Consider the following 16211-nt stretch of genomic DNA (forward strand, 5'->3'; position numbering starts at 1 on the left):
ATTTATCTGATTTAATTATATAAGCAAAATTGTAGATTCAGCTTTTCAGTTTTGCATTATCCAATTCAATTGTTATCTGTATCTCATTAGTTCAGTACAGAAAAGACTAGCTCAGTGCTGTCCTGGGCTTGGCTGGGACAGAGTTAATTTTCACAAGAAGCTGGGAAGGGGCACAGTGAGACAGCTGACCTGAAATAGCCAAGGGGATCGGTATCGTTGATACTATATTGACATCATGCGCAGCACGTAACTGGGGGATCGTGGCTTGGAAAGGGGCAAAGCATCATGGTTGGGGGGGTGGGCATCAGTGACCGCATTGTGCATCACTCACTTTGTATTATCTTTTATTAGTACTATTGTTACTATTATTTCTTCTCTCCTTGTGTGTCCTATTAAACTGTCCTTAGCCCATGAGGTCTCACCGCTGTCTTCTGATCACCGCCCCATCCCTCTGCCAGGGTGGGTGAGAGAGTGGTTGGGCTTAAACCAGGACAAGTGCACAGTCTTTCATTTTAAATCTTTATGGCTACACTTTTTGGTTTTGAAATATCTCTAGAAAATGTTTAACTGTTAAATAACCATTTTCAATGAGTTGAGGTGGGGGGTTTTTTGTTATTAAACTTTCCCGTTGGCCTACATATGAGGAAAACACAGCCTTGCTAAATGGAAGATTTTAGCAAAATTTACAAAATACCATTGTCGTAATTTTATTTATTTTAAATTTTCTATGACGTCCTGACTTTAAAATCTCTCTTTGAATTGAGTATTTACTTCAGAAAACTTTTAAGACTATTTTATCAACAGCTTTAAAGTTTCTATAATAGTTTCTCACCATTACCATAGTGTACAGGTGTGCTAAATTTTAAAGCAGAAAAGCTGTACTGAATTTAATTAATCTCACTTTACTGTTGTGTTAGTTAAAATACATTTTGGAACTGTCAGTTGGAATTGGTGGATTTCTGCGAAGGCGTTTTTGTGAAGAGCGTTAAAAGCATGCTGTTCATCCAACTGCAGGATCTCTTTCTGCACGCTGGGACTGTGCAGTCAACATTTGCTGTGCATTTTTCTGCATATTAGATTTGTGGATCATCCTGTAATCACACAGACAACGCTGGATGAGTTCACGAGGAAATATGTGAGGTGTCTGGCATTTGTTCCTGCGACACTAAAAATTGTCCCATTTGTCATAGCATGAGCGTAAAGTAAAAACACACGCTCCAGCTTGCCAATATGGGGCTAGTGCTATTTGTTGCTCTTAATGCTGTGTGCTTGGCACCATGCTGTGCCAGGACCAGAGAGGAGCACCAGGACAGAAAACTCAATGTTTGTGCACAGATGCATGAGATAAATTGCCAGAGGGTAGACACCTGAGTTTTAAAGGCCAGCTATGGACAATCACTCACTATTGTATCAAGCATACATAAAAGATGTTGCATGTATTCCATGTTAAGAAAATGTTAAGAAAGCTTGGAACATCTTCCTGAAAATTTAATCATCCTGTCTGTCCGATGTAATGTATTAATGCCCACAACACTGATTTCGACCTGTATGTTTTCAGATCTCACATCCTTTAACCTTGTTAGCCAGGTACTGGGCTGTATCTTCAAAACTGGTTGAAGAACAGTTTTCCTGGTTTACCAGCTCTAATTCTTAATAACTGGACATTACCAAAGACCTAGTTTATCTAAATAAACTTCTCATAGTCGAATTCCTGTTGCATTACCAAACTCAGCATCACCTTCTCTCCATTATGGAAGAAGTTTACAGAAAGCTTTGGGCTAGGGCTGTATGGAAACTGGGACAGATGTTTCCACATCGGACTTCAGAGGTGTGCCTGGGGCAGCGTAGGCAGTCTAAATGGGTTGTAATGCTGTTGGAAGGCAGCAAGCTGTTTCAAAATGCCCTTTTCAAACCATCGTCTTCCAAACTGCTTGCGGCTGCTATGCGAGTATTCTCATTAGAGAGTAACTTGACTGTATTTGGTACCAAATACAAGTCCTGATTTATGATGTCAATGCTGTAAGCTGGTTGCTTGTAAAAGACTAAACACATTTAGTCTGCAGACTCTCCTTTGTTACTATACAAGTTTTAGGAGCTACTGAAAAAAATCAAGTCACTTTGCAATAATTTAGAAGTTTACTTCTTATCAGAAGATGAAGATTGTGGATATTTGGAATTTAAAGTATATGTGAACGTTTATTTAAATACTTGGTGTAGTTTTCTTTTCTTTTGAAAATTTAAAACAAGGTTTGGAAAAGGTTTAGGTTTGCTTTTTTTAAAACAAGGGTTATGTTGCCCTTTGAGTTCCTTTGTTTATTGCATGTTTCTATTTTAATGTAGCACTGTATTTCTTAAAAGGGTGCCACTGGGATACAAAACAGCACAGAGACAGTCTGCTTTTCAGTTAATAGGAAAAAAATCGGTTTTTCAACATTATTTATATTTCAACTAACTATAAGTTGAGATAATAGAAGCAACAAATACTGAACTTTTTTTTACTGATTTGTTCTCTATGGCTCTTTCAGTGAATTTAAATTGAAAATATAAGAATGAAGTTTTCATTCAACCTATAGTTGTACTTTGCAATCATATTTTAATGATCATTTTAACAGATCAAGAGCTGAATAAATTTTTATTTTCAATAATTTTTCCTGTGCTATTTTTCACATGCATACACCATGTTCTATTGCAACTTTGTAATGTCTTCTCTTCCCGTCTCTTCATTTAGGATACCACTAACTATATTTTTCATTAGCATTCTGTAGATTAAATTTCCCTAAAAATAACTTTTATACATGTATCGATTACAAGTGGTTTTTTATTTTAATATCATTATTAATTATATTTGCAGTTCATATAAATCTCTTGATAATTTATTTAAATACAAGGGTTTTTAAAATTTAGTTCTCTTTTAAAAAGATTTCTCCATGATAGGAACTGGCGGGCCTCCTAGTACTGGGTAGTACGAAGGAAAAATATTTAATACGAAGGCAAAGAAAATATTAAGTTGTACAAGTTTTTTCACAGTTCTCAGATATGTAAAGTTCTGCATTCAGTCTTTTGAAAAGTTTAATTGTTCATTTTTAGGTTAAAGATATTCAGTTATTATCTATATATTTGGTTTTTAATAGCAGTCAAGCAAAATTCCTTTTAAAAATGCAAATCTGGCCAATGGCAGCCTGCAACATACTGCTGAATATTAAGAACTCTGTATGTGCTTAACTTTTCCACTGAAAAGTGTTATGCACTATGGCTCTGAAACTAGAAATGACAAGGAGTGGGCACAAAATAATGAGGAAAATATAAATTTTGAATCGTTTGTTGTGTTAATAGATATGCTGCCATGGGCATATACTGTTTTTCTCTGAAAACAGAAATTATTAATGGGATGTTATTGCTTTTCTGAATTTGCAACACTGTATTACTGATGTTGTTCCTCCATACTTCTATCAGAGTTAGCTTTGCATTTGATTTTATAATATTTGTTTAAATGTTTGTGGAACAGCTGTGAAGCTGCAATTTACAATACACGAGTAGTGAAAGGTATTTCTATCTTAATAAGAACAATAGTCACATTCTCCAGAGACTTTTTGTTTCTTCTAGCAGAGGACTAATACTTAGCTATGGTGGTTTTTTTGGTTTTGATGGGTTTTTTCTTCCCCATGAGTGAGGAAGTTTTCATATCTAGATTGAATAGAGCTGTTGTTCTAGCCTTGCCAAAAAAACAAGAACTCACAAAATAGATCACAGTTAGTCTTTTGCACTTCCAAAGGTACTGTTTAATATAACTGAATGAGGGATGAAAATATGTCAGGACTGTCCCTTAAAGTTTTCTGGAAAGTCTTTTTGTAGACTGGAATTCCATTTTTAATTAACTAGTTACACTGAGTATTTCAGGTTCCTGTATTTTGGTGATTGTCCTCACTGAAATCTAGTTGCTATGGAGTAGATTTAAATAGAAAGGTGGCTTTGCTGTGTAATTTAGTAATTTTGCTAGTCTTTGCCTTAATTATCTAGTAAATAAACTGTTCCTCGCTTTTAAGAAATAATCAACTGGCAGTGAGATACTGTTTCTTCAGACCTTTTTTCTACAGGATCTTTGCTATTGATTTAGGTCCCAGTAAACTCACAGTGTCTGGGCTGTCTCTAAAAACCTGCTTGTCCTGCCATGTTCTTTAATACATCATCTGTGGCTGTGTGTACATGTTTCGTATGTGTAAATTGTAGCTGTCAGACTCTTGATTTTATTTTTCAATTGGTAGACACTATCAGTTTCCATAGATACACTGTTACAAACAGCTGAATATGAATGTTTTCAGCTGTGAACACTGTGCTATAGATTCCGTCCATGTCTTTATCCTTATTTCTCAGTAAGCTCTCTGTATACTTCTATACACAACTTTTTTCTTCTTTTGCTGAGTAAGACTCTTCCAGCTTTCTTTAATTCCCAATTAGCTTTTATCCAGCTAATAATGTTGTTAATGCCTAAAATAGCACTGTATCTCTGAAGGCTGAAATCCTCATAAAGTGAGCAAGTGAAACTCAAGCTCCATACATGTATATAGCTTTTAATGGAATTGTGCTAAGATTTCTTCCAACTGAGCTTTTTCAGTCTGAGTGTTTCCTCATCTGAACCATGTGCTAATGTAGGCTGCATGGAAATCAGTGTTATGCCTGAGAAACTGCTTTTTATTGTGTATTACACTGCATTTAGTGCCCTGTAACTCTCTCAGCAAGCCACATTTGAGTTTCAGTAGCAAAATATTCAGGAAATGCTTTCACCTCATCCCATTTTTCCTTGTTCCCTTCCTGGGATTTAGACCCCAGGCTGAATCCCCAGAATTCAGCCTTACCTCCCTGCAGTATTACTCCTACTACCCTATACTACTGAAGAGAAAAACTCACCTAAGATCACTGTTGAGGAAGCACTCAGTAAAGGAGCAGCAGCAGCAGCGTACCTCTTGGTCCCACTGATGCAGCAGAAAGAAAAAACACGGAATGTAGTACTGCCTGCTTCCCATTTTGATCAGACTCCCCTCCTGACTTCACACCTGTCCATCTCCCTGAGAAGCTGAGAAAGGGGAGGTCAGGTGTCACTCAACCAGCTTACGAATCAATCAGTCTGGGCTCCTGAAAATTAATGTTTCTGGGAAAATGGCAGTAAGAATGTCTATAAAAATAAAAATTGCTTTGTATTTCAGTATTGCTTACAAGCTCACAAGTTTGGCTGTTAATCTCTGTATTTATTTCTTTTGGCTATACATAGTTCAAGTCAGTATTTATTGAAAGTCTTTCTTGCTATATGCTACTTTATGCTCTTGGAAGTAAAGGCACCATTGTTGAATTACTCCTTTTTACTAAAAGATAAAAGATCATTTTATCAATTTTCCATGATTGCAAGTGGGTGCATTCTCTTCTTAATGAAACCCCACCTAGCAATGAAAAGGACAGTTATTTAAGAGATACCCCCTTTGCATATATTTTTCTGCTTGAAATTTGATAAAATGATCAAGGAAGGATTTAGAAGGTGTTTCTGCAGCTCATTATGAATTCTATGCAATGCAAAGTCTCAACTTTATTTTTGTCTCAGAAGCACACGTCTGATATAAAATTCCCTTTTGGCAAGGAAAAGAGATTTCAGGATTCGACAAATCCAAGTTCTTTTGCTTATGGCTATGTCCCAGTTGAAGCATTCGATTTTCTTTGGAGATCTTTCACAACCAGGAACATGATTTGTTTGGCAGGGTATGGCGCACATCAGCTTTCTGTTTAAACTGGTTAATTCTCCAGCAATGCTGAGAAATGTGTTGTTCAGCCTGGCAGTACTAATCCAAAGAGACATAAAAGGGAAGAATGAGATCCCTGCATTTGGAAGCATGAAGTGTAGAAACTGGTGCAGTGAGATTTGGTTAATCAGTTAAGATTTTGTTTATATTAAAAACCAGAAACTTGAATATTTCAAAATCATATGGTAATGTATTTTGGTCATCTCTCATTCCACGATGGGTTTCTTCTTTCTTTTGGGATGCAAGAGGAAAGTAAATCAACTCATTATTTTCAAATAGTCTTACACTTTGTTTTCATTCCTTGTTCAGAAGAATGGGAGGAACAAAATTAAAAGTACTTTGTTCTTTTTACCTATAGCTGACAGCAAATAACGCAATTAAAAGATCAGTTGTGTGAACTAGCTACTGTTTGTTCATTTAAAAGCAAGAAGTGTACTTTTTATCTAGACCTGAAAAAAACTTGAGTCCTTTAGCCTCATTTTTTTTCTCATGTTAAGTAGTGGTCTGTGTTAATAAGCAGTGAGATACCTTGACCCACGGACATTATCTCTGTCTACCCTTCCAGGGGTCACAAGCGCAAACTGGATGAAGATGATGCTGCCAGTGAATCCAGTAAAGAATCTAGCAATGAAGATGAGGAAGGAAGCAGTTCTGAAGCGGATGAAATGGCAGCAGCGCTTGAAGCTGAATTGAATGACTTCATGTGACATTCATGCAGAAGATGGAATTTGTAATTATATTTTACTTCTCATAAACAGATTGGACTTCGGTTGAGTCCCTTATGTCAGTACTCAATGTTTTTCCAAAATGTGTGTGTATATTTTGCAAAGCAACACGAGAGGTGACACATTATTTTACAAAATCGGAAATAGATGTTTTTAAGGTGTTTTACTAAAGGAAAATATACTTTTTTAAACAAAAAAAAGTATTAAATGGAACTTGGTGTGCTATGCCAAAGACATGTTAGGAGCTCTGCAGTACCTTCATATACAGGACAGTAATACAAAGATTTGGGATTAAACATGCAGCAACTTTTTAAAAATATTGCAGTCTGTGGTTTATGGGTAATGGTCTTCAAAAAAAAAAAAGGAGATAAAGGAGATGGAATTGTTTGGGTAGTACAGCAGGAACCTGATGAACTGGTCATCTTTTTCCACAAATAAATGCTATCACATATAAAAGGATTTTTAAAATAAAAAAGAATGATTTATATTTGTATAGAAACAGAGAATGTGATATGCAAGCTTTGTGAACTCTGCACTTGACCCACCTGTCATTTGCCTCTAAGAGAATACATAACAATCAAAACTCATGTTTTTAAGTTATTTTGTGGAATAGTTGGGTTCTTTAGGGACATTGTTTAGACTTTTAACTTTTCTTCTCTGTAACCAGAAATTTAGCACAGCATACTGTGTGATCCTGTACTGCCATAAGAAGCATATTCACCCATTCGTGTTGTCTTGGAAAGAACGAGTGCTACTTCAGTCTAGATAGGATTTAATTTCTTTGACAAGAGATCCGATGTAAAGTTTTTGTATATTCTATTTCATATTTGACCCACAAAACAGATTTTCTTTCATTTAATAAAAATTCATTTTGTATGCTTTGTTTCCCTTTCCTGTTCATTTGCTTCCATCAAACACAAGGCACCTTTCCGTATTATTTTTCCTTTACTCTGCACAAAAATAATGGAAAACATTAAAAGCAAGTGTAAATTTGTAGATTTGGGCAGGTAACCGAGGCAGAAGAGAGAAACACTGGCTTAGAAGATTCCCTTTTCTTTGGTACGTGAACTCTTACATTCTGACATTTTCTCAGTTTCTGACATTTTCTCATTTCTCATTTCTTTGACTGGCCTCTGAAGATACATAAGAATTATTGCTCTGGTATTGAATTTCTGATCCTAGAACCATGGTTTATTCTCAATTGTTAACAACTAGAGAAACAAATCCTTTTAAAACATGTTTGCAAAGAAGACTCAGTAATTCACATGTCATGAATAAAGGAAGTACTTTCTAGTGTAGAAGTACTGAATTTTGCCACTTGGCAGTAAAACAGAGTATTCCAATAGAATCTCAGCTGTTTTACAGATAACAGGCTAGTTTTCAAAGCTTCATAATTGCAATAAAAGGAAGACTGAGAAAACAGGAGAATCTTTCTAGATCAATACTGCTTTTCCACTTCAGAATGCAAGGTCAGCATCCACAAGACAAAAATAGTGGTTCTGTAGGATTAAACTTCCTGGACGTTTACACAGGTACCACATAGGTGAAGTCTACAGTGACATGCCTGATGTAGCTCTCCATGAAAACAAGCAGGATGACTCCAAGTGAGTTGCACTGTATAACAGAAGAAAAAGACTAGTGCTTATAAAATGGTAAGTCAAAATACTTTTTTTTTTTTTTTCAGCAACTTAAATGCAGCCTCCCCAGCTATCAGAGGATGACTCCTTGCAATTAAATATTAAAATGTCAGGGGTTGTGGGGTACATTTTGGGTTTTCTTAAACTCAGTTGAAATAATTTGAAATAATACAAACTTTTTGGACCACTGTGATGCTGCAAATGACTTGACAGCATAGACTCGTTCTGGCTGATGATCTCTGCCAGTCACACAGCTCTGTGGCAGCATTCAAACTCTGAATGTAAACACACCAGCGAGCAAAACTGGGTAGGTTGCTGTTAGCTCAGCAATGTTACAGCTTGGTTCAAGCTGCTAGTTGGATGCAGCGTCCCTAGCACAGCAGCCATCTCATAGTGCTCATGGAGTGATTCCATACATGTAAATTTTGAGAAGCTTTTTGGCGAGAAAGGCTGTGTCCTCTTCCTCGTTTTATTTTATGGCTGATGCTTTTGGTTTAACTGGTGGCATGTGTGTCTGGGCAAGAGTCCTAAAAGTGATCGGCACTCGACTCGATATCATCTGGACTGCTGTACACCGGGCAAGGCTGTCCACCAGACTGAGAGCTGCATCCTTCAAGGCGTCTGGTACCTGTGAAGACTCTACTGCCCCTAAGGGAGCCGCAAAAACCTGCAATTGGTACTGCACACCCTGAAAGCAGGCAGCATGCTGCCCAGATTAAAGCCAAGCAGTTCTCTAACAGCTGTTATGACAGAGACAGTTCTTATTTTGACATTAATTATTCAGGTAGCTGTAACAATTCTTGCTCTCCTATCCTTGGCAGGGGAGGACCTAGTACGGGGGGGTTTGAAAGGCATAAACCCATTGCTCACTGCCAGAGCAACCCAGCAGGCATCCTTTCTGTCTGGAAGTAGATGCTGTATCTAGTAAACTGGTGACTAACTGCTCTCTCTGCACGGGCAGGAGAGAGAAACAGAAACTGAAAATTAGTAGATGATAAGTTAAATGACCTGGCTGACCCACCAGCAAGAAGTCTTTTGATGTATGAAGTTGTCACTCACTCCCACCAACTTACACTTTCCAAGATGCAGGAGCATCCTAGGAAAGACAACAAATGTGCTTTGTGAAATAGCTTTTAACTCTTTATTAAATGACCCACATCTCTTGACTAGTTGTTTTATCCTGTCTTCTTGACCTACTTCTGTACGTTAGGTAGCTGGCAAGGACTCTGCTGCTAGGAAGGGCACTCGCAGAGCAGAAGCAAAGACCAGACTCCCACTGAGGCTGCTGAACTTACTGAGCAGTGCCAGTTTCTGAAGGGGTACCAGGCACGGAAGTGAGCACAGAAGGGGTGTACAGTGCACTTTGCTGCATTAAGCTTTCTGAGCAGGTGCAATTGCTGCTGTCCAGGAAAGACGGCTCCTAAGGTCTGACAGTTGTTTAAGAACAGGTAAGAGCAGTCATTTCAATTTAAACACCATCAGTTTTACTTTTTCCGTCTCGATTTGCCCTCAGCAGTTCTTGAGAGAATAAGACATCACAGCTCTGTGTAGGGGATGTAGTGGGACCCGTGATAAAAGCAAAAAAGCATCAGGTAGTGGCCAAGCTTTTTCCCCAGCATGTGCTGGGGAGAGGGGAAGATGAGGGAACAGTGTCACTTAGTGCTGAGATGTGAAAAATTCCAAGCATGCAAATACTTCTGCTGTCAGGTTTTGTGCATATGTGGAGTGGGCCCTCGGGTCTTCTCAGTGCTGAATAGTAATGTCCTCTGCAGAGGGTGGAAAGTCTCAAGTTTCCTTCTTGGCACTACTGCTTGCAGAATAGGTGACTGTCTTACAAGTGTGAAAATCCACACACACAAACCTGGAGCTGTACCTAAAGATTTCTCAGCTCTGCCTAATTTTACTACAGTGAACATTTCAGTAGATGACAAGTTGGAGAATGAATATATAGTGATCCTGTTAAGGAAGTGGATCTCTTCATGTAGCTGAAAATTCATCATAAGAAGTCTCCCCTAAATTATTAAATCAGGCTTAGCCAAAAGGAAAACATTCATGAATCATTTTTAATTAAAAACCAAATCATTTTTAATTAAAAAACAAAAGCACACATTTATAAAATGGCTGTTTCTGTGATACAAAAGTTAAAATAGGAGGAAGGCTGTACATTATTTGTTTTGCTTCTCTCCTCAGCAGAGCCTCCAAAACCTTTTTCTTTTCCTTGTCCAGTTCAAGTTTATGTACACCGTGTGGGCCACTCCACACCTCATCTTGTCTCTTTTACTTGTGTTCTTCAGTGAAACCATAGCCATCATGTGCCCAGTGCCATCACTGAAGTAACATTTTCCCGTCACTGTCTTTATCCAGTAGCTCCCAGTTCTCACTAGCTACACACAAGCTTTTTATACACTTTTTTCCTATCCAATACCACCTTCTGTTGTCATTTCAGAAGTGTTTGGAGCCCAGCACCTGGCACAGCCTCTTCTCCCCTCCCTCTCTGAGGAATAGTAGGCAGCAGTATCTGATCCCCCAGGCAGCATCACCTACAGCAGGCTGGTTTGCTGTCGCTGCATATACCCTAGGCTCTTCCTGTTGACCTGGGTGGGTTTTTTCTGCACTTTCTTTCTAATGAGATCTTCCTTCCAACTCATACATCATTAATAGTTGTTATTGTATCATATTGTTCTGATTATACCAGCCTTTCCCCTCCCACTCTAAAGCATGCCAAAAGAGCATGCAGCTATGCAGCGCCTCTTCTTACAATCACATCACCTATCTGATCTCTCCATAAAAATTCCAAAACCAGCACTAGATACAAGGTTTCCTCCCCAAGCACAGCTCCATCAACAGGGTCTTCCTCATCTTGATGTGCTGCTGCTCTCCCAGCTGCTGGCCCAGCAAAAACTTTGTGTTCCCCAACCATGAACCCAGCAGATCCAGAGGCAGCTCTCAGGCCACAACAGGTAAGGTATATAGACTCATAGAATAGTTTGGGTTGGAAGGTCATCTAGTCCAACCCACCTGCAATGAGCAGGGACATCTTCCACTAGATCAGGTTGCTCAGAGCCCTGTCCAACATGACCTTGAATGTTTCCAGGATGTGGCATCTACCACCTCTGGGCAACTTATTCCAGTGTTTCACCACCCTCATCATAAAAATATTCCTCCTTATATCTAGTCTGAATCTACCCTCTTTTAGTTTAAAACTATTACCCCTTTTCCTATCGCAACAGGCCCTGCTAAAAAGTCTGTCCCCATCTTTCTTACAGGCCCCCTTTAAGTACTGAAAGGTAGTCCTGCTCAGGAGCAGCAGGAGGATGAAGGAGCTGGTGCTCCACCTGTTGTACACACAGTCATTACCTGAGGTGCTGGAGGCTTCGCAAAACCCATCTAGGTAAGTCTCAGTTTCTTCCAGGTGGGAAAGTAGCTACCACAGTTGTTTTAAGAGTCTTTAACTGTTTTTATTTTATACACACGAACTATAGTAACAGGGCAGTAATAAATAGCATGGAAAAGTGAAACCACTGCCTTTCTCTAGGCTGGGTATGAGTCTTCCATGTGGAGGGAGGAACATCTTTCCCCTAGGGAAACTTTACTCCTCAGTGTGGTACAGCTCATAACCATAAACGGAGAAACTCACCTTCTGGCCTGAGCTCCCATGTAAATCTCTGAGCTGGATCATTCACAGCATCTGTAAGGTCATTTTCCCTGAGAGCTAGGCTAGCTGCTTTCCTGGATCTCCACTGCACCCACATGTACCCCTGTGATCTTTTTCCTCCAAGGAAAAAGAAAGACTGAATCTGTCATCATCAATACATACATATAAACAGAGAAATTCACGGAATCACAGAATGGTTGAAGTGGGAAGGGACCTCTGGAGGTCATCTAGTCCAAACCCCTGCTCAAGCAGGGAGGGCCACATACAGCTGGTTGCCCAGGACCATGTCTAGTCAGGTTTTGGATGTCTCCAAGGGTGCAGACTCCACAGCCTGTGCTCAGTGACCCTCACAGTAAAAGGATTTTTTTTTTATTTTGAGGGGATGTGCAAGGGGAAAAAGAATGAGCACGAGGAGCATGATTGCTGTTGTGTATGTCATACAAGCTCTTTAACTACTCCATGCTGGCTAGGACAGAGGAGACATAAGGCAGGTGTGGTCCTCACTCTTGGGTTTCTCCAAGAGCTGAAACTTTTTGATGAATGATTGTCAGAGGCCTGTTTTCTTCCAAGTCTAATACTAGCCACTATACTGGAGAATTCTCTACCACATGTTAAGGAGAGTGTGGATTTTAATATGTATGTGATGGCTTTTTGAGCCACTTGAGATTTTTGTATGGGAACAAGTTTTGAGAACGATACCAAGCACTCAGAGTGCAGGATTGCTAGAACTGTGGAGAAACAGAGATGAGCTAAAAGGCCCCATTTTGCACAACCTCTCTTTCTGGTACCAGCCAGTTATCCCTTCTGCACTTCTTGTTCTTTGTCACTTTTTTTTGTCATTTTGCTGAAGGAACAGAGATGATTGGTCTAATCCCAAGCCATGGTGGAGTTGCTCGTTTACCCTAACCCCAGAGCACTAAGATCATTTACTTGGGGGGCTGATTTTGACACAGATTCTGTACAGTGTGCACTGAGCAGAAGACAGGTTTGATGTGTTTGCATTACTCTACATTGCTGACGTGCACTGTCAATTTTTAACCCCTGTGGAGTTCTCTCACCTCTGCAGGTCTCATGCCCACAGAGCTGGTGCTGCCACCTTAATAAAGCCAAGCTACCTGCATGAGGCAGAGCTCCCTTGGCAGAGGATGTTTCCCCTGTGATGAATTTTTTGTTCTTTATACCCTCTGTCCTAATTCTTTCCTGACAAGACAAGGAGTCATCTGGTAGATGTAAGTATGTATGGCACTTTAAATATCTCTGTCCCAAGAAGCAGTTAGACTGATTTAGCCATTGGGTAGGTTTAGAGGCATTTCAAAGGTCAAGCAGATACTAACCTGTAACACCAGAGGCAAGAAAAGTGCATTTTGCTGCCATACCTGTGGGATATACAGCTGCTTCCACAGCTTGCTATGTGCTGCCCTCTTCCACTAGGCTGTCCTCTGTGAATCAGCCAGGAGACTGGGAAGGGGAATGGAGCCAGGCCTTCCTCCCAAGTCACCACTGCTCTCTTCCTGAGCCAAACTTTTGCCAGAGTAGGCAGTAACTGTATTGCAAAGCCATGTAGGTTTAACAGGCAATGACAAAACATCCACCCCCTTCTATAAGTTTTCTGTGGGACATGAGCGATGCAGATGTTTCCTCTCTGCCCCTTCCCCATCTGCCACAGGAAGTCTTGAAAAAGTGAATCGCAGTGACAGGTCTCTGCTCACAGGACCCATAAGGGAGGGACCCTGACAAGGACCCTCAGAAGGGCTGCATCCTCCTCCCTTTCCCCTTCTTTACAGTAGACAAATGTCTCTTAAGTCCCCAAGAATGTTTGCCTGTCTTGACTGTCAGATTTTGGATGTCGTTGCTCTTTCACAACAGGCAAGCTGTTCTCACTAAAGCACAACCTACCATTGCTATTGATCAACTGTCAGCAACAAAGCCCGTAGGCAACAGCCTCCTCCTCATCATGCTGCCTTCAAACCAAGCACTGGTGCTTTTTGGTAGGGAGCGCAGCAAGGAGCCGGAAGAGCTTTTTATCTTTTCAGGTCTACTGCTGTGGATATGTATGACCCTTTCAGGACATAAGTATTAAATGTGTCACTTAGTGCCAATATAAATGGTCCTTGGAAAGTTCTCGGTTTTAATTAAATGGATGCATTTGGTCCTTGGAGAGCTCAACATGTGCTTGGGTGAATAAATGTTTTAATAATTCAACTTTGTCTCTCCTAATCTTATAGCTGCAACCCACAGAAAAGCTTTCTTTTCCTTGACACTGAATCCCAAATGAAGAATGCTCCATTTTATTTCTCTGGTTTTTACTTTCTGTTCTTGGATCCAAGTTCTCAGCCAGCCTCTGAGACCACAGGAGAGCCCCACTGTGGGACCCACATGTGCAGCAGCCCTGTGCCAGCTCCACAGGATGCAGCCATTGGCCAGCATCTTCCTTGGCTCTCCCTTCAGGGGCTGCCCAAGGAAGCGGTGCCGCCTCAGAGCGTATTTCAGAGCAATGGCTGTGTCTTCCAGCATCCCTCTGCTTCACTGACCATCACCTTTCCCTCACTGGTGGAAATGGCGTTTCAGCTTGCTTGTGTGAAACACTCACATCTTCCCCTGCAGTGGGCTCCTCCAGTCAGTACTTCAAGCCACATTTCAGCACTTTGTTTTTGCACTGTGCTTTAAAAGTCTCTTCCTTCTTAAAATTCAGAAGGCAGCTAAGGAGTTGAAATCAGGCCCCAGGTGGGCTGTGGGACAGAAAAGAAAAGAAACTCAACAGTCTACAAGTTTTGCATTGCCAGAAGAACTCATTTCTCACAAGAGAGGCGATGCTTGGCGTGCATTTAATCTCCACATACCCGTCAGGCAAGGAAAAGTATTAGTCAGGCATTTTTCCAGCTCATGGTACAACCTACAGCTATTCCTAATGGCCCTGAGATGTGCATTGGATTTAGCACTGTAATTTTGTGATGCTGGTGTTATTCTGTAAGGTTGCGATCTGAAACAGTCTGTCTGCACAAATTGCATTTTTCTGGGGAAATACGGAACACATGCCCTCTCCTTACCTTACCCACTATAAGACACCACAACACGGATGTCTGTGTGTTATAAACCTGGGATGCCTCTAAGAACAAGAGGAGGAGGAGAAATCTGTCATGGTAAACAAAGGCTGAACACTGTTTCCTTACATGAGAGGGTCATTGGTCTGTAAGAGGAAAGAGGGTGGCAAAACAGCAATTCATTGGATTAGAAATTGTCCTCTACAGCATGTTTCCATGTTGTAGAGTCCTACAGCTCAGTAGGACTGTATCAGCCTAGCACCTACTACTGTTATTGTAACTGGAACCAAAGCCCTTGCACTGGCCACAAAGCAGGGGCCCCTCATTTCTTTCATTACAGGAGGGTGGCCCTGCTCATCCATGTGCCTTCTGCCTGCCAACGGGTGCAAACTGCTGCACAGCAGGGGTTAATTTCAGCTGTGGCCTTACCTAACTTTTATTTTAATTCCCTGTATTTGTCATCTATGAGGCTAAGGCACTAACAGCCTCAGTGGAAGTGCTGAGGAATAAGTCCATGATTCCTGTTTTATCCCCAGCTTATATCATTTACCTCATTATAGTACTGCCTGAAGCCTCCAGCTGCTCTTTGCTTACTCAGTTAATAGATTTCACATGCCTCTGTGCTACGTCCCTCTCCCAGCTAAACTAACTCTCCCCATGGGCACGCCAAGTAACTTCCCCCCATGTCTGCTGTCAGTGGGTTAGTATGAAGACAGCCCAAGTGCTCTGTAACTGGGATGCAGCAGCTGCATGCTGAAGATTTAAGATGTTCAAAGAGCAACCCCCGGCCACAGCATTTTGCCATGATGCAGCACACACCATGACATGAGCAGCAACACAGAAACAACTGCTGCTTTCAGAGAGCAAATGCCAAAAATGCTGCCCATGCAGGAAAGGACCAGATTGCAACTGAGCTGTGCCTCTGTTACCTTGGTCTGCAACTACCCTGGAGCAGCCCTAGAGCAGGGATATGCAAACAGACCCTGTGCTCTGGCCTCTGCCAGGGTTTGGGTGAAGCAGGCCCTCACTGTCAGCATGAGCTGCACGCTTCATCAGTCTGCTCCTTCATCTGGAATCCAGGTTTTGCTATTAGGGGCACAAAATATGTTGGTTTTTTTAGATCCCACCATTTCTTGTTGTCTTTGTGCATGCCCCTAGTGCTGCAAAGGGCTGCAGGACACCATGGTACTCTCAAAGGGGCAACTCCTGCCCAGTCAAACTGCCATGGTTCCCTTGATGTGAACCCTGAAGCCCTCCAAGGAGTTCACACTGACTGAGCAGGTGCTCTGTGGCATCTCTGGAAGCTGTTACAGACCACTTTCTGGATGAGAAGTAAGAATTCAGAAATAATTCAGGATCCTGTTCTG

At 40.8% G+C, this 16211-nt stretch overlaps 1 protein-coding gene across 2 annotated transcripts in view; it reads left to right on the plus strand.

Annotated features, from left to right (window-relative positions):
• CTDP1 (CTD phosphatase subunit 1) overlaps window positions 1–7394 on the plus strand; it is a 105290-nt gene extending 97896 nt beyond the window's left edge. For both annotated transcript variants that reach the window (XM_074899764.1, XM_074899763.1), the window contains one exon: window positions 6352–7394. In XM_074899764.1, coding sequence (XP_074755865.1) covers window positions 6352–6493 — 142 coding nt within the window. In that variant the 3' untranslated portion in view covers window positions 6494–7394. The remainder of the gene's footprint in view (window positions 1–6351) is intronic.
• The last annotated feature ends 8817 nt before the right edge of the window (window positions 7395–16211 follow it).

Source organism: Athene noctua, chromosome 2 (assembly GCF_965140245.1).
Source record: "Athene noctua chromosome 2, bAthNoc1.hap1.1, whole genome shotgun sequence".
In the NCBI taxonomy this organism is placed as follows: domain Eukaryota; kingdom Metazoa; phylum Chordata; class Aves; order Strigiformes; family Strigidae; genus Athene; species Athene noctua.